This window comes from Lupinus angustifolius, chromosome LG13 (genome assembly GCF_001865875.1).
Source record: "Lupinus angustifolius cultivar Tanjil chromosome LG13, LupAngTanjil_v1.0, whole genome shotgun sequence".
NCBI classification, from domain to species: Eukaryota; Viridiplantae; Streptophyta; class Magnoliopsida; order Fabales; family Fabaceae; genus Lupinus; species Lupinus angustifolius.
In genome coordinates this window covers 1,952,368-1,971,915 of record NC_032021.1, presented here as the reverse complement: position 1 = coordinate 1,971,915, position 19,548 = coordinate 1,952,368, and the positions used below count along the sequence as shown (strand labels likewise).

At 29.1% G+C, this 19,548-nt stretch overlaps 2 protein-coding genes across 2 annotated transcripts; both read left to right on the top strand.

Moving 5' to 3' along the window:
- Nucleotides 6,049–9,688, top strand: LOC109363435 (agamous-like MADS-box protein AGL12). The gene is made up of 7 exons (XM_019609697.1): nt 6,049–6,446; nt 6,613–6,697; nt 7,652–7,713; nt 8,420–8,519; nt 8,616–8,657; nt 9,222–9,263; nt 9,368–9,688. Exons 1-7 carry the CDS (start codon nt 6,265–6,267, stop codon nt 9,458–9,460), a joined length of 606 nt encoding a protein of 201 aa, XP_019465242.1. The 5' UTR covers nt 6,049–6,264; the 3' UTR covers nt 9,461–9,688.
- LOC109363497 (putative homeobox-leucine zipper protein ATHB-51) lies at nt 13,018–15,477 on the top strand. Its single transcript, XM_019609762.1, has 3 exons — nt 13,018–13,114; nt 14,791–15,080; nt 15,250–15,477. Exons 1-3 carry the CDS (start codon nt 13,018–13,020, stop codon nt 15,475–15,477), a joined length of 615 nt encoding a protein of 204 aa, XP_019465307.1.

Genomic DNA, 19,548 nt, shown 5'->3' with positions numbered 1-19,548 from the left:
TTTTTTATTTCAGTTTATAGATTTTATTTTAATTCCTAACATTTTAAAACATTTGATTTTAATCTTTTTTCATTAATTAAGCGGTGATCATGTCAACAATTAATAAAATAGTGTCTAGTGATGTTGACATATTGTCATTTAACTAACATTTGGGATAAAATCAAATATTTTAAAATTTTAATAAACCTGAAAAATGGTTGTGCACAATAAAACTAAAATTGCTTATCTTTCATTTAATAAAAACCTAATTAAGTGTTAAACATTAATACCACACCAAACTAAGAGATTAGTTTATTACACATGGTGTGAGAACATATATTGTATAGTGTAAGAGAATATTCTTAATTTGATTCATGAAAGTAATACTTGTTAGAAGAAATAACTACACGTACTAAAAGAGATCGATCTCTTACCTATAAGTTGAGGATGAGTATGAAAAAAAGATTTAATATGTATACACTGACAGTGTAAGTGTTTTTACACTGTCAGTCAATCATCCACCATTCATATGTTAATTAACATTAACTCTCATACAAAAGTAGTACAAATTAATAATGGATGATGTGCCAATAGTGTAAAAAACTTTACACTAACAGTGCATAGATTTTAAACTCATGAAAAAACGTGTGACACGCAAGGAGTGTCTCAAACTAAGAATTTTTTAATATCCTGGATATACATATATATCCATCATAAATAAATAATTTGCCCATTGAATTGAATGAACTAGCTAATTTCCCTATTTCCTTCCTGACTTGTCAAGCAGATAGGAGTAAACGTCCATTTTTTTATTTCAATTATTAATTCTTGTTTCCAACTTTTAGAGATAAAAAAATCAAGAGTTCGATTTTTTGAAACAACTCTTGTTGAGAAGGACAATTACACATCTTGAAAAGAATTAATCACTTGTCCATAGGGTGAAAAAATATATTTGATAACCCAAAAAGAAACTTGCATAAATAAGTCTACAGGTAATCTTTATATTTCTTAGTTGGTAAGCAAAAAAATTTCAATACATTACATGTTATACAATATTTTTATGTGTAGTAATGTCTCTTTTTTCATAAAAATAAACCATCTTAACGTTTTAAAATAGTTTTTTATTAAAAAAAGGAAAAATATTTAATCTATTGTTTGATTCAGAATTTTTTTAAATATGTTTCTTTAATAGATAAGAGAAAAAATAGAGTTGGTTCATTAAGATGTATATTGATATCCTATGAAAAAAATTAGACCATATAATTTTTGAAGTGACTTAAAAGCCATTAGGTTAATTGCAACTAGATTTTTCTAATTTAATTAGAGATTTCGATTTTAAGTTGATGACAAATAGAAATAATTATAACTTTATAGTAGTCTTACGTGACTCGAGCAGGACTACCTTCCCTGCAGAAAAGATTTATTTTTTTATTAGTTTCAATAATAATAACCTGATGTATCTCAATTAGTCACTTATCTATTAGAGTGAGTATGGACTGGGTTGACATGACTTATGGTATGTTCTTATCCAGTCCTAAAAATTGAATGGATGATTTTTTGAACTCGGACCTAGACCCGAAACTAACTCGACTCCTAGATATCGACTGTGTTAGCCTTTAAACTTAACTCAATCCTAGATCCGACTAAATATTATATATACTCATTTAAGATAAAGTCTCCTCAATATTATTTATTATTATGAATATATAATTTGATATATGTACACATATTTTTAATCATGTATATATGATGAAAAATTTAGAGAATCAATAAATTTTCGACCAAAAAAATGTTATTACCTTATAAATATTTGAATAGAGATACATACAAATATGATCGGTGAGTGATCATGGGACGAGTCGAGTCAGGTCATGTTTGGTCCCTTTTCGTCCTAAATATTGACCAAATCTAATTTTTGAACTTGAACCCGACCCTAGATCCGATTCTATTCAAACTTGATCATAACTGGGTCATACTGATGAGCGAGTAGGGTCGGATCCTACTCACAATACTCAAACTTTGGATCTTTATTTTCCCAAAAGAGACTAGTTATTTGGTTGACATGTATATGAGAATACCTAGATTGAAAAAATACTTGACCAATATGTGAAGGCGTATGATTCCGTGAAGAGAGAACATAACTGAAATTAGTAAATTTGGTTTTAGTACTGTGCTTGAAATTTTGGGAGTGAATGCCATATCAAACGAATTTTTAGGTTAAAACATCAAATTGAGGATGATTGTTCCTTAAGATTATCCTAGTATGAGAATTAGTCTTTAACTATATTCGATATCAACCGAGGCAAGAAAAAAATTGAACCGGATAAAAAGTTTAAGAGAAGTAATTTTGTTTTGGGAGATGATAAACTTACTACTTCATTCATCCTATAAGAGATAGTAAAACTTTGAAAACAAAAATAAAAGAACATGATTATATTAGTGTTTTGGTTAATAAATCAATTGATTATCAAACAAGAAATGTAATACATCTTTCACTAATTATCCAATCACACACTATAATATGTATTTTTCGAATACTTTTTTACCCGCGTTCAACAAATGGGCTTCGGGGTTCGACTACATTGGTTAATGGGCCATTGTTGAAGCGTGTTAAGGGTTTTGAGTTCTGTTATCCATATTTTCTGTTTCATAACCCATTTTTTGGTGGATATAAAAGGCTAGATTATCATACTATTATTACAAAAAGCAAATTTCCCCTCATCAAAACCTTTAGTAACATTAGATAAAATGATTTGAAAAATATGCAAAACAAAAATATTGTCTGCTATATAATTTCTAGGTTATGAAGGTCACGTGCAAGACAATTCATGTGAAAGACAATTTGAACACCATTTATAATGTTTTTTTCCTTATGATTTACTTTTGAATACGAGGTTTACTATTACGAAGAATTGTGAATTAGGGTGTTGGAAGGAGATGATTTGTGAAAGAGATGAAATGGGTTGTAAAACTTACGAAAGATGAAAGTGTCTAGTAATGAAAAATGATATTTTTTTTTTACATTTTAGAAAATTAATGAGTTATAAAACTTAACATGTGAGTTACAAAACTCAAAATTCCGTATTAAGGGCCAGTTTGGATAACACAAAGGTGGATGATTATGCAATTAGGACCTACTTGGTTGAAAATGATACATAAGCAATAATCCAAATGAGGATGTGTGTTGAGGTTGGACCATGGAAGGAAATAAAGACATTTTATGACCAAGAGAAAAGGGTCCTGTGGTGTTGGATTAAAGAAACAGATACTGAAATTGCTGACTTGAAAAAAGTTCGGCATCTCTTCAGGTATGAGATTCTAGCTTTGAGTTCTATTATTTGAACATAACTTTTGACTCTCATATTTGATATTGTATACTTTATTTCTTACTCTCTTTTTATATTTTATTTTCTTCATTGATATATATTTCAATAACACATCAAAAAATTCAGAACATCACTTGACGATGTCTACTCTATTTTGATGTTCATAACATTTACCCCTTTGTTTTTTCTCCACCTAAACTTTTCCACAATAACATATTTGAGAGATTCTTGCAAAACTCTAAATGTACTCGATTAGCATGTTATTAACCAATAAAGTATTTAAACACCATTTATTGTCATTAGACAAACGTAATGTTGAGTCATGCATATGTCAATGTCAATATTTTACACATTTGGTGCACCAAAGTTAAGTACTTTATGACAAAATATTGACCACATATGCATGCACAAGAGAATCCTTACATGTATGTGATCATAATTAAAATTAATATTTAAGTTGTTGTGACAATTAAAGTAACAATATGATCAAGTTATATATAAGATTGTGTACATCTAATATCTCAAATACTATATATTGAGAGTTTCATGTATTGAGCCATCGTTTTTTATCACTGGAACTCAGTTCATGAGGGAGAGCTATGATCACATCAATAGTTTATCCAACAGAAAAAAATATATGGAGCTGCAAGGTTATTTATGCAACTGAACTCGGCTTTCATACACTCCTTCCCCTTTGAAAAGAGTCAATGATAACTAAAAGTTTTAGATGCACACTTGAATCCTATATTCCAGTATTACTAATGCCACAGAAGGAAAAAATGTACACATCTTGTGGCAACAACCATGTATAAAGTACATAAGTTTTTTACTTGAGTTATCCTTCACCTTGAGTTTTCTCTAATTATAATGTTTGTTATTCTTATAAACAGATGCTTTTGTCTTGAAAATAAGCATTCTCCTCACAAGTGTTTCTTAATGGCCAAGTTTTGGTAGTGCTTTAACTTAATACCTTTTTTTGTTAAACTAACCAAAATTAGTGTGTGGAAATGGGTTACATCCTAAGTAAAAGGTGCCTATTTTTTTATTGAATGTTTTCTCAATATTTTTTGTTGTTTTAAATCGTCACTTACAAAGAAGTCATAACTTGATGTTAGTTTAATCTATTGAGAGTTGAGACAAAGTAGATGTATATGGAATCAAATACCCTGTACTCTTTTCTTTATATATGAATTTCCTTGCGTCACAAAACAAATGATTTAGTATTAAAAATGAAAAGAAATTTTGCCTTAGTGGCACTAAGCTTCTTTTAGAAGCATTCCCTGTTCATATTTAATTTAATTCTCCTCTTATTATTTCGTTGTCCATATTCTCATGCAAAATAAAATAAAAAACGAGAGCTTAAATTCTAACATGACCATTCAACCTTGCATGTGTTAATAACCACTTTTGATTCAGGTGTTTGTGTTAGATCTTGCTAATAATCTAAGGAGAAATTCTAAGATTCTTTGACACTCAAACATTAAGATTTGATTAAAGACACATTAAATAATATTCTGCATTAAATCCATGGACATGTATTATGATTTGTTATGCAATTTTGTTCACAATATTCTCACTGCCGAATTAGTCAAGGTGGTAAATAGTTGGGCACCATTTTTCTTTGCTTCAAAAGTGAATTGCAATGTTTTTACATTTTCCAGTACTTCAAAGCATTTAATCCTTTTGCATCTAATTGGCTATTCATATGAATATTTAATTCATGCACTCATGTTTAAAGAAGGGTATAGTATATGCTGATCAAATGCAAAAGGTATCGCATAAAAGTTATTGATCAAGTAAATTTGGTTAAATTCTTGTTCTAAGAGAATAGTTTGTGAGAGAAAATAGTGCCTTTGTCCTCATCAATTTAACATGATTTCTTATACTTTCTCTTCTTTTTTATAGTAGAATAGCATAATATAGATCGTCATAGTCTACATTTTTTTACCTTGAGAATCTTGTATTCATTTTTTCTTGTTACTTTACATAATTCTTTTTATTCTCAATCGATTAAATCATGTACTTTCATATATCGCCAATATCCAAACAAATTTATACATTGTATTAATTATTAAACGGATCTAGCATATTACACCACAATATATAAGAATATTTCTTTGGCATCCATTAGAATGAACAGTAATAAGATTCCTCGTTGCAGAGTGCACAACAAAGCCAATCAGATTATGATATGAGGTGCTGATTTGATTTTCTTTAATTAGTAATAGTTGTGTTTGCTCAAGAATCGAGACCCTTTCTTGCTTTATAAGATTCCTGATTCTGTTCTCAGTTTTGTATAACATGTTCAATGAAAAACCTGATGATAATTTATATGTTAAATGTTAATAAGTAGCCTAATAGAAACATGGAAATTAAAAGCAGTTTCCACTAAGTGCAGAACAGAGTAGCATTAAGCATATATTAATAGGGCTACCCCATTAATATGCACGATTGAACAAGTACAGTAGGAGCCTATAATACAGGAATAAAGCCTGAGCCGTAATATTATAGTAAAGTGAACCATATTCTATGGCTGAAAGCCTGAAATGACCACACCACCTTTAGGTATCACATGCTTTGATGTGATTTATTATCAAATTAATTTTAAGTTTGGAACCAATGCGCTACCAATTGATGATTATTACACACTAAACAAAACTTAGTGATGTGTAAAGTTGGCTGCTAATACATTTCTTATACAAATCAATTACTTATTACTAACATTACTATATTTTAATGATGGGTTGGTTATATAAGGCCTTCAATTTCATAAACTGAATCAATTACTAGCAAAACTTAGACTAAAGGGTACTTCTACGTACCAGGCTGCATCAACCTCGAAGCTAGTTCAAACTAGTGGGAGGTTGTGTGCATAGAAAAAGCACACAATCACAAAAACACTTAGTTGCTGAAACTATTACTCAAAAATCTAAGGTAAAAAATTATATCATATTGATCAATGGCTCGTGGAAGGGTTCAGCTGAAGCGAATTGAGAACCCGGTGCATAGACAAGTTACCTTTTGCAAGCGCCGTGCTGGGCTTCTGAAGAAGGCTAAGGAACTTTCTGTGCTGTGTGATGCTGATATTGGCCTTGTCATTTTCTCTGCCCATGGCAAGCTCTATGAACTTGCAACCAAAGGGTATATATATACATATATCTCTCACTTTAATTTTGATGTACAAAGTTGCTGTAAAAAAAGAAACATTATCTTTGGTCTTATGCATATATATACATGTTTTAGTGTGATATCTAAGGTTCCACTCTCATTTTGTGTATGTGGTATGTTCATATATATGTGAAATTAGAACCATGCAAGGACTCATAGAGAGGTACATGAAGTTCACACGAGGGTCTCAGCCTGAAGGAGCCACAGAAGCACATCCTCCTCTGGTATGCAACAAGTTATTATTTATGTCCCTATATGTTAAGTGTGAAATTACAAAGACTATAGGATAAATAAGAAAATATCAGATAACTAAGAGCACATATGCTGTCAAAGAATAATGGAATAGTTATTATACTTACTATAATAATATGTTAATGAGTGAGTGGTATTTGATGCTGTTTGACGCAGTCTTATCACTGAGTAATAAATATAATAATATGTAGTGATAATGATGATAGGAATAATATATGCCAAATAATTTGTATTATCACCCAATGTTTTGTTGTCTCCGGTTCATTTTGACACACAAAGAATAAACTATGACCCATGATAGTGACTCTTGATATGTTATATTCTATTATATGATTAAATGGGATCTTAAGTTCCACATCATCATGCATACATTTATGTACTATATGTTTGTATATATTATAGGCACATAATGCTATAATAACTATTCCCGCAAAGTACAGTAAACATGAAAAAGCTACAGTCATATACCATTATATTGTACTCAACTTTGAAATATTTTTATTCATTATCATAATTTTAATTGAAAACAATATCCTTTTTAAAAAAAATCATTAGCAAAACAAAAATATTATGGACAACAAGAGGTACTCCACATGACAAAAGCTATAGCTGAATCTAACATTGTTTTTAACATTCACATGTGTTAACAACTCATTTAGCATTATAGTAAACTATACTTGTAAACTTTCCTTGAATCAAGGTCCATAATTTTAAGAAAAAAATATCTTCAGCACTTCTAGTGTGAATATTTTGTTAGTCAAAAAATTTCTTATTTGTTTCTAGCATAATACCATATTGTCCAAATATTTTTTGTCCATAGTCCAATTTTAATTCCTACAACTTTTTATTTGTTATATATTATGATGCTATTATTTATGAATTTACATGAAGTCCTACTAACTTCATTTCACAATCTGTTTGTCTAGGATGCTAAAGAGGAAACCGACGTGCTTAAGCAAGAAATCGAAACATTGCAGAAGGGTATCGGGTACCTAATAATATTCATTTTATTGTATTATTTTTCTTCCAACAAAATATCACAAAGCTATGTATAATGTCGTCAATAAGATCACATTAGAATAATGTCTTAGTTTTGTCCTTCATTCGATAGTTTAAATCTTTATCAGTAATGTAGTTGATCTATGATTAGAGTAACTATACTTGCGAAATTGTTAATTATGTTCGATATCTTTTGTTGGTAGCTGTACTATACTCATAGGAGTTTAGAACAAATTAAGGCACAGTATTAGAGAAGAAAAAAATGTATATATTGATTATATAAAAGTTTTTTTACATTGTTATTATATTAACTACCATTTATTTTCAAGTATCATTGTACTCTTAAGTTAAAGTAATACAAATGAATGATGTATTATGCACCGACTATATATGAATTTAAATTGTAGTGTATACACTATAATGTTAATTATCTTTCACTAAACATAGTATTTCTTGATATAAGAAAATATATTATCTTCTCAAGTCACCCAAATCATGACATGAGTCCTATTTAATCATTTTCTATAAAAATATTTCTAAAACTAAACAAAATAATACATATGTTATATTTTTACGAATGAGATAAATTATCTATGAGGTAGATACTTGATTCTCTTAGGGTGTAAATTTTGTATGATCTGGCTATGAAAAGAAGAAAGAAAATTTAACGACATTATGATCTCTCTCTGTCCTAGGTATTTGTTTGGGGGAGGAATTGGGACAATGACAATGGATGAATTACAAGTGCTAGAGAAGAATCTCGAAAATTGGATTTATCATATTCGCTCAATGAAGGTACCTACCAACGAATACTTTTTCAAACAGATATATTATCGTATTACCTTCAATGTTGGATGTGAAATGAATAACTATTATGCATATGAACTACAGATGAATATCATGTTGCAAGAAATTCAAGCTTTGAGGGATAAGGTTAGCTTCTAGCATACATTTATGTTTATTTGTACGAAAGTTTATGTTTGTTAAATAATTTTTGAGCCCAAAATGTTTACTAAGGAGGTGATTTTGGAATAAACCACAGAACTCACAAGGGAGTATGATCCTGATCCTATTCCAGTCTCACTCACCCAATTCATTAGAAAACTCAGTGACTAATTCATCATAACTGTGATTATCATCCACCAAGGGAAAAAATCCAAGTGCAGTAGATTTTAGGAAGCCAATAGTCCATACAAAAATCCTTTGGTATTAAAAACATTTCCAGACATAGACATCCCACAGAAGTGGAAATTTTTTGAGTTGATTGTAGGAGAGAAATAGAAAGAAGGTAAAGACTTTGAAGCCATAAAATATTTTATATTTTTCTTTATTCCTCTCTACAAATTAATTTGCAAAAACAGATATTGAAAAACTGACTTTTTTTGGTATCACACTAAAATATTGTACTAGTTACCAAAGGATAAGTTAAGGGGTGTTTTTTCATTCCATTTTTAATGGTAATTTCTGAAATCAACTTTATTCCTTATGGAATTACAGGAGGGAACACTCGAAGCGGCAAATAAATATCTCCATAACAAGGTAACGTTTCTATTCATTATAATTAAGTGCACATTTTATTTAAAAGCATTCTAATTATTGCACTGTTGTAAATAAAATCTAACGCATACCATTATATTTTACAGATTATGGAGAACACTGCAATAGCTGACTTTGCACCATTTACTACAGATACTATGTACCCACTAATTATACAAGATGGGGTTTTTCAGCTCTAGTAAGGGACTTGGTTATGCAACATTAATATTATATATGTTTCAATAAGTGAAAGAACGTCGATTGTGGTACGCTGTATAAGACGAGCATTGTGGTATAAACAATGTTTTTAGGTTACTTATAATATGGTGTTTAAGCTTAGTTTGCTTAGTGGTGTAACATTGTGTTACAACAATGCTTTCCTGAATAAGTTTATTATAATGTGGTATTCCAACATTTACAGTAATGTACAAACTTTTGCTTGTAAGTGTTCACTTTATCTGATAGGAAAATGTGTCAAGCTCTAGTAATATATGTGTAACATTTTCACTAGTGGGTTGTAAGCGGGTTTGATTTAATCCATAAATCCAATGAAATTAAATCAAACCAAACTAGAAACATGGGTTTGGATCGGATTAATGAATTAGTTTTTGTGTGTGAAAATGTTAGGGTTCGGTTAAAAACTTAATCCAAAGGATTTGAATTAAGTTTTGCAACCTTCTCTATGTGACTAACTTGTGTCCACCATCCTTCAAATGATTTTCTTATCTTGTTCAAATTCCACCAGACCAAATGGCTAAAAGATCTATTGATTGGTTTTGAAGTTAAAGTAAAATGTACCCACTATAATTTAAATGAATGTATCAGGGAGAATGCTAAAATAACTGTTAATATAACTTAGTGAAATTAAAGTTGGATTATTATTATATAATGTGCACTCATATTCGTGATTAATTTATTAGCCAATGAGACATTGATGATAAACCAAATACCATTAGCTAGCAGTTCACTCCTATTGGTGATTAATTTATGGTCTTTATCTCGAGGTTACATATATATATATATATATATATAACTTCTACTTAAGGATAACAAAAAAACTCTTACTCGCAAGTAAAATTTATATGGGTATAGGTCACAAACGGGTACCACAAGTTTTATAAATGAGTTTTTTAAAATACTGTAGTATATACGAGCGGATCTGAGTATTATGGTACTCATGCTCACGGGTACCTGTAATTTATGTGATTATTATATTATTTTAATTAAAATAAAAAATACAATACTCTAATCTTTATTGCACTATGTACATCTTTTCATTTTACTTTGTTTACATTTTTTATTGAATTTGATGGTGAAACATCTTACGAATATCATTACATGAGCAGAAAACGCATGCCTTCCATAAAAAAATATTTATTGTTAAGGAAATAAGAATAACAAATCACACAAATAGAAAACTCCAATAAATTTAATATTTTTGCCAAACTTTCAATCAAAAGACACAAAACTAATTAAGTTTAATCTCATGCTAAACATAATAGAAGTAGTAAGCTAGAAATTCATTGATAACGTAGGAAACCCGTAGATACTGATTGTACCTACGGATATTTAGAAATACCTACAAAAATATTCGCATACAAGTACTCGTACAGTACAAATGACTATGGGTAATGGTCTCATATTTCAAAACGGATAACAGGTAGCTACTACCCGTACCCGTTGCCATTCCTAATTCTACTCACCTTATTATAACTTTCACCCTTTAATAGCATGCACCTTATTCTTGTGTTACATTTGTTGGTATGGAGTATGGACCAATGGACGGCTTTAATGGTTTTCTGAGTCCATCTTAGATACATGAATGAATTAAAGGCCAGACCATATCTTCAGATTTCATTGAGCATTGCAAAGCTCGTAAGAAAGATATAACAATTATTTTGACCCAATTCATTTTTTATCGATCCCACTCATCAGCATTTACTTGTTTCCCAGTTCCCACTCCATAATTTATAGTATTACTATGGAATTCCCAAAAAAGCATTATTGTACGCCTATCACAAAGAAAAATAATACTTGGTCATTATCATAAGGATGTCGTTAAACAATAAAAGTTAATGCTAAAAACTATATCAATAATAAGAGGTTGGAGAGTTTTTCATGTTGCAAATTGAAGAACATATAGTTAATGAGTAAGCATTGCCTAACCTATATCTAGTTACCATTTGATTTTTAACACACTCTTAAGTCTTATTTGAAATCAAGGAGGAAGAAAAGAGTGTGTATTTCATTCATTAAATGAATAGATTGAATAATGAATGAGTTAAATTAAAAAGGAATTAGCCAATATATTATATAGAGAATACAAAAAACTTAACTTTAATAACTTCTAATCAACTAACTAATTTATTTTGCTCATATTTTAATCATAGAAATTAATTTTACAATGATTACTTGTTAGGCAAGGTAAGCAATCCTATATCAATATAACTAAAATATATTTCAACAAGTCTAAACCCAATTGCACTTCATCTTTATAGATCAAATTTTTTTAACCACTGTGTAATTCCTCTTTCCATAGGCATATAAAGCAAGAATAACTACGAAAACTGGTGCAGCTACCAGATATTTCCTATAATTTTCCATATTGATTCAGTAATAAAGACAGTTCACAAGTTGGATTTTTTTTGCCGTACAGGTTATCATAGCAGAGTTAATTAATTAATTAGCGTTCTGTCGCTATTAAGAATGTGTTGTTGTTATCGCTGCATGAGACATGATACATAAAAACAAGTTTAAGTTATGCGTTAGTACGACACGGATTCTATATCGTTGCCTTAACAATCATTTTCACCATTTCAGGATTAGTTAAATGCATTTCGTTATGTTTTCTGTCAAGCATCATGCTGTGTACCATAGTAATTAAGATGATATATTATGTATCAGCTTTCATATCTAATGTCACGTTATTATAAATAAGTATGTACTTTTTGGTTAAGATGAGATATTATGTATCAGCTTTCATATCCAATAAGTGTTACTCCCAAAAATCAAACTTTTAACTTTGGGATCCGATAACATCTTATATCACTAGACAAACGTCTTAATGGTGAATAAGTGTTTATTGTATGTGTGGAACCACGTTAATTTGGGACGAATTTTTTTTTACCCGGTAGAATTTACTCACTACTATTTGCCTATAAATATGATTTTGTGTCCTAACCATATTTTGTAACTAGCATGCAAACATGTACTATGGTTTTGAGAGAGGAGTTTGAAAGAAATAAGCTTTGGGTTTACTTATAAATTGACCAACCATCTACTACTCCCAACATATGATTTCTTCTCACTTTTCTATGCTTTACTTATAAATTTGTACATGGAGAAGTTTGAGTTTAATTATAACTCAATTTATCCATTCTCTTTACTGAAGGATCTCTTCCACGGGTCCAAACCATAAAGGGGTAATTTTATATATTTTCTACTATATAAATTCAACACAATAATCAAATTCATATTCTTTCATAGCCCGATAATCAAATATGATCCAAGATTCCAAGGTGTGATGCTGCCAAGGTTCAGATAAAGTCATATGCTTTCATTGTTCATGCCTTGTCATTTTTACTCTGCCATCTCTGCACTGTTCAAAAGTAATTAGGAAGAAGAAAGAAAGGTATTTGGCATTATATATAATATATAGCAATTCCCAACCAAATGTGGCCAATATATAAAGAGTGATAAATATTAGGGATGTAACTTGAAATTATTGTGGAGAAGAGACAGGATAGTGAAGCCATATATGGATTGGATTGGGAGCTCAAGTGAACTCTTTGTTCCTCCACCTTTGTCTTCTTCATTAAACTCCCTCTACAACTATGATTACACAACATATCCAGGTATATTTATAAAAAAACAAGATCAAAACACTACCTACTTTCCTAAACTATTGACCTTAACTTATCCTTGAATATTAATGTCAACTTGCAATTTTTGGTTGTTGACTACTCATAGTAAGAGGAGTTGACTTTGTAGCATGTATACTTTATTAACACCTTCACTATATGATTTTTGTAATGTATGTAGTAGAATCCATGTTAAGAATGCACAAGAAAGTAAATTTATATAAAATAAAAAAGTTTTTTGATATATAAGAATGTGATATTCATAGTTTAAGCATAAATGTTTAATTACTTGCCTAGATATACTCAATATTGGTACACATTATATAATCAAGTCAAACTATCAATATCTTAATCTAGTAACGTAAAGATTCATTACTTTCCTTAAAAATCATATTGATTAAAGATTTAATATTTGATTTATAGGAGCAACAACTTCATTGTCAAAAGTCAACCATAAATTTATAAAAGATATTAGTTTTTTACTTAGCTAAAATATTTTGGTTACAAAAAACCCATAATAATGTACTCCATCCATTCCATGTCATATGGTTTTAATCTTTTTATATTATTCCAAAATTAAATGATGTTTGAAAAACTAAATAACAATTATATTTGCTTTTAGTTATACCCTTATTTATATTCCCATTTTTTATCTAACAATTTTAAACTTCTTCTTATTTCAGTTTCTAATACACATTAATTTAGTTAATATATATCTTCTCAGTAATTTATTTAATTCTAAAATTGTGGATAAAATCTTAAATTTGAAAAGTTTTGAAATAGTTCAATTTTCAGCGTCACTTTTGCATGTTTTCGAGTGAATAGTAACTGTCACACTTTAATTATTTCTTGTAGAAATCACAAGCGAGTCGTAGGTCTACTTGACTTGTTCAAAGCATGAAAATTCCAAAACCATATTAGGTATCTCTAAACTGGACAACATTCATAGTACATAGTCCATTTCTAGAAAAATAAAAGAATATGGGTAGTACATGTGTATTAAAACTCAAGTTTTTAACCTCTTATATTAATTTTTTTTATGCAATTATTCTTCTGGGAGCTGGAAAGAGATAGTAGACAATCAGATTTCATATCTCAGTTTCAATGACTAAACTTACTCTCGAGGAGAAAAATTATAAATGCATATATGTATATTTCTCACTTGCTTTTTAGCCATACAATATTTCAGCAGGTTTTGATAATTCTAAAAAAAATCTAAAAAGGATAACCAATAAAATAAAAATGATATATTTAATGAAATAAGATAAAATATTTTTAGACTTCGATGTTATCATATCATATTTTAGTATCAAATTTTGAACATAGGATGTGATATAGGATGAATTTAATTTATCCTTTATTTACTTTTTTATCTTGATAATGAACTATTATTGCCTACTATTTATTTTCTGTAGTCCATGTGTATGTGTAGTTTCAAAATAAATCAAAAGAGAGAGAAAGGATATCATATGCTGTTGTTGGGTTAGGATGCTCAGGAAGTAATTGAAGAAAAAACAATATAATGTGACATTTTATCCATTAAAATACAATGAAATAACAATTCTTTCCTTGAAACTAAGTGCAAAATCAATCATTTTTTCTGTTCATTCTCATTATTTTGATGTTCAAACACCACATAATGTATACATTTTATTATTATGCGTGTTAAGTTATGGAAATGAAGCAACAAACAGTATTGGTTGATGAGACACATGAAGAAGAGGAGAAGAAGGGGAAGAAGAAGCGATTAACAAGTGTTCAGGTTGAATCACTGGAAAGGGGTTTTCAGGAGGGTATGAAGTTGGAGCCTGATAAGAAGATGAAGCTTTCCAAGGAGTTAGGGCTTGAGCCTCGCCAAATTGCTATTTGGTTCCAAAATAGGCGTGCAAGGTGGAAGGTTAACCAACTCAAACACCACTTTGATGTCATCATGAAGGAAAACCAGAAGCTTCACCAAGAGGTACACACCCTAACAAATTAATATAGAATGAAAATGATTAAATATATTGCAGCTTTGCAAGTTTTATAGTGATGAGATTTGTTGTATTAGTTAGTTATAATAATGCTCTTTTGTTTATGGTTTTGGTAATCATAGTCCATTATTATCATTGCTGTTGTGCTTTGCGCAGGTTATGAATTTGAAGGCTATGATGAGTGACCATGCTTCTACTAGGAAACAGATATCAGCAAGTTATGCAGAAATCTGTGAGGAACAAACAGCAGAAAGCGTATCTGCAATGATGCATTATCAGCAAAATGTTATTGCGGATCAGGGAAACTATTCTTTCACCATGCAAGAATATTATAACATGATTCCAATGCTGCAACCCTACCCTGCTGCTTTTTCCAATAATTAGAAGTTTGAGCTCCATGTGTGTGAACTAGCTAGCTTAATTGCTTTATTTAATTAGTTAGATGGGAAGAGAGATATTTACCTCAAAAAGTTATGTATATCTTTCTCTAGTCAATCAAATTTCATGAAATAATATAAAAATCTTTGTTTCTATTTTGAGAACCCTTCTTTTCAAAGAAACACATTTTGACACTTTTTAATTGAAGGAAAGACAAAAAAAAGGGAATAGATCATCTCTGTTAGTTGGATGGATACTTAGGAAATAAAACCTAAAATTATCTCCATATGAGAAATACAGCTATTTGTATCACCCTTAACCTTACCATAACTTTATATTTCATAAAGCAAAGTATGTGTACGTACTAAGCTTTATAAAAATAACATTACCTAAAAATTTGGAGAATAATGGCAATACAAAATAACTTTTATTATTAGAATTAATACAGAGCTACATGTTAGGTTGATACTTATTACACTATTTATATTATTAATATAAAGATTCATACAAATCAGTATATCATCAATTATTCATTTATATTAGTAATTCATTTTGATGATGTAAAGGTTTTTAATTTAATCATGGCAAGAGACTATAGGAGTGAAAGGTATTGAACTCAAGTCCCTTCCAAAAAATACTAAACTACTTAGAGTGACCCAATCAATTTCTATTGAAAAATAGTATGAATATTGAACCGACTCATTAGGTCAATCTATCACAAACTGAAGAATGCTTAGTTTGTCTAACAACAAAAAGAGAAGAAAGACCAGTCAAATACACAATCTTTTATTAAGGATGTCAAACTTGAGATTGACATGTGACTTTTCATAAATTGATGCACACGTGCAAACAAAATATAATTAATTTTGCATGAGATGCAAAGGTTACTCACCCGATCCCCTTCAAATAAGAAATGATGTATTAGAATAATTAGATTAAGCTATTTGGAATAAACCTATAATTTGGTATTATAACATAACCACTTTGATTATGTTGCACGCAATTGCCTCTTATGACCGGTGACTATCCACTATCATAAACTTCAAGGGTATGCGGTGAAAGGGATACTTACCTGAAAATAATAAAATTTATTATGCCTGCACTTCCATATACCACTAATGTACACATTTTAAGCCTTAATTTTCAATAACATTTTCAGTTTATGTATATTTCCTATTAAAACGGCTTAAACTGTTATAAAGTTGTCTAATCATTTATGCTAGATTAGTTAGGCGATAAATAAGTTGGACCTAACCTATTCATGCAATGTCAAAGAATAGGTATTTGATGTTTGATAAATGATATCATAGAAAGGAGTGACAAACAAATTGCTCCACTTTCAAAAGGTTGGAAACTAAGTAACAAAGTTTAAGTACTATCTTTTTTGTATGTAATTTTCATTTCGAAAACATTTAATCCATTATCTAGAAAAACTTTCCATGTTAGTATACTTGAAAGAAGATCAAGGACTTGCATTTAGCACAATCATGCATGGATACGGAATTTGGGGGAAACATCTAATAGGGGTGTTGATACGAATGTGTGTTTGATTGTGTCAAAAAATGAAGTACAAGTGAAGTAGGAGTTGTATGACTCTATTGAAGTAATTAAAGAGTCATTTCAGAAAAGGAGTAATTAAAGAGTCATTATGTAAGTAAAGGGCATGCAGCACTTAACACTCACCCACTTCTAACGCACGCCCTATATGTGCTTTCCTCTCCCTCCACGTTTCCCCTAGTCTACTATCAACACTACATTTTTTTAAGAATTATGTTGACTCAAATTAGCATTGAAAAAATATATAATATCACATAATAGTACTTATAAAAAAACTATTCATTAATTTGTTTACTTGGTCTAATTTGATCCAAAATGTAAGGTAGAAGTTCAATTAATATTTGATGACTTTATTTTTGTCATGAATAATAAAATGTAGTTGAGGGTAGTATTCAGTGACAAAATTGTCTAATTATCTTAGAGAGATAATCCATTTACTCTAAGTCACATCTTAATCACTCATTCTATGAAAATCTAATAATTTAAATTTATTAACTAATTCAAATAACCTTAATTATAATGATATATGTATTTCTTAAATAGTTTTGAACTATATAAAATAAGTAAAAAAATATATGCACTGTCATTATATTATTTATCATTTTTATTTAATTATCATTTTTTCAGAAAAAATAATCTAAATAAATGATTGATAATATAATGTACGTATATAAATTTTTACACTAAGTGCATAAATTTTACACTCATAAAATGAGATAAAGGTAAGGTAAGGTAAGGCAAACACAAATGATATTCAGTTACAGAAATTAATGACATGACGTTTAAAAAGGAAGGAGTTAATAATAGTGAAACGTCATTATACCATGACCACATTCTATTTTTTTATACTATCGAATTAGTTGAGAAAAATATTTAAGTTAAAATTACAAATATTAAATATCGTTGAATTTGTGTTTGTCCTCCAAATTGTAGCTACTGGTTTGGCTCACATATGCATGTCTATTATCTATTATTAATGGAATTAGCTGGTTATTATTACAACAAGTCATCTCCAATTTTAGACACACGTCCAACAAAGTTATTATATTCCAGGAATGGACATGCAAGACCTAATGAGTATGATGATTTGGGTAATAAGCTAAATTGTTCAGTGGATGTTTCTTTCATCTATGTGTTGCTTCCCTCCATTTGTGGCTTTGTAAGATTATATGAACTTCAACGAGTATTAGAGAGACAATTTTAACTAACAATTTGTTGAAATAATCAATCACCATTAATGACTAAATCATATAGTACAAACATTCTAACTATATAACGTGGAATATGACATCAATGATAGTAATTTAATCTTTATTATTAGGAAATAGATATACTTTTATCATGCAAGTTTTTCCCGATGGTTTAAATTCATCGTATCAAGAATATTGAGGAACATTGATTGGGCCTATTAATTTAAATACTAAGAAGGAATATCATTTCATCTGCCATAAGTTATGAATAATCAGAAAAATAATTAAAAATTAAATTAAATTTGAATATATATTTTTCAATCAATCATAAAGTCATGTACATTGAGTGACGCTCATTATATGACATCAAATATACCCCATTATTAAACTAGGATGGAAATGAATGGCGAAATGAAAATTTGGATAGAAGGTGAGAGAGGAATTTATAAAAAGTAATGCAAATATTCTAATTTATTTACTAGTCTCAAATCACACAACGACTAATAATCCAATATTATGGAATGACTAATATAACACCTAAATATTTTCCTAAATTCATTCAAGAATATTAGTGTATTCAATTAATTGTTTACTTTAAATATTAAAATTGTTCTCACAAATGAGTTAAGTTGAAATTAAATTATGAAGGAAAATTGCGAATATAAGGTGGGTGAGACACTTATGGAAAAGAAGAAATAAAAGTATTTAACATATAGGTTCATTCTCTCATCATATATTTTTTGGATGCACTCCGTTCCATTTTCATATCTAAGGAGTTAGAATTTTAAATACTATCATATTACATCTTCTCACTCTTTAAGAAAACATGTGTATGTCCTAACTCAAGTATTTGTTCTTCATGGAGGTGGGATAAATTCATAATTTTAAAGTGATTCTTAAAAGTTCTATTATTTTAAATTTTTAAATGATATAATACTATCTAAATCTATTATTAAAAAATGTAAACTCATATTAAACGGTTTTTATTAGTATTGTACATTGAATAAAATATACAAGAGATACTTGTATAACATTTGGAATTTGTAGATTTGGAAGTTTCAACCAAACATATATATTATAACCTTATACAATATTATAATATTTTTTATATACTTACATATATAAATATAGATTAAATGTTATAAATGTTAAATAGTAGATACCAATTTTTCCTGTTTCTTTTATTTTCCATTTCTTATATCATTTTTCTCTCTCCAATCTCATCATATCTCATACTAAAAAAATCTTAGTGTTAAAAGTTTTCATATATTTTTCTCTATGAGTTAATCATTTTATTCTGTGTCATTAGTTAACATTTTGTCCACATTTT

Excerpts from the sequence above, each read along its gene's own strand:
- LOC109363435 (XM_019609697.1), top strand. The coding sequence starts at position 6,265 with ATGGCTCGTGGAAGGGTTCAGCTGAAGCGAATTGAGAACCCGGTGCAT. Across the intron at positions 6,447-6,612 it reads TATGAACTTGCAACCAAAGG|AACCATGCAAGGACTCATAG; the intron begins GTATATATATAC and ends ATGTGAAATTAG. Across the intron at positions 7,714-8,419 it reads ACATTGCAGAAGGGTATCGG|GTATTTGTTTGGGGGAGGAA; the intron begins GTACCTAATAAT and ends TCTCTGTCCTAG.
- LOC109363497 (XM_019609762.1), top strand. The coding sequence starts at position 13,018 with ATGGATTGGATTGGGAGCTCAAGTGAACTCTTTGTTCCTCCACCTTTG. Across the intron at positions 13,115-14,790 it reads TGATTACACAACATATCCAG|TTATGGAAATGAAGCAACAA; the intron begins GTATATTTATAA and ends ATGCGTGTTAAG. Across the intron at positions 15,081-15,249 it reads ACCAGAAGCTTCACCAAGAG|GTTATGAATTTGAAGGCTAT; the intron begins GTACACACCCTA and ends TGCTTTGCGCAG.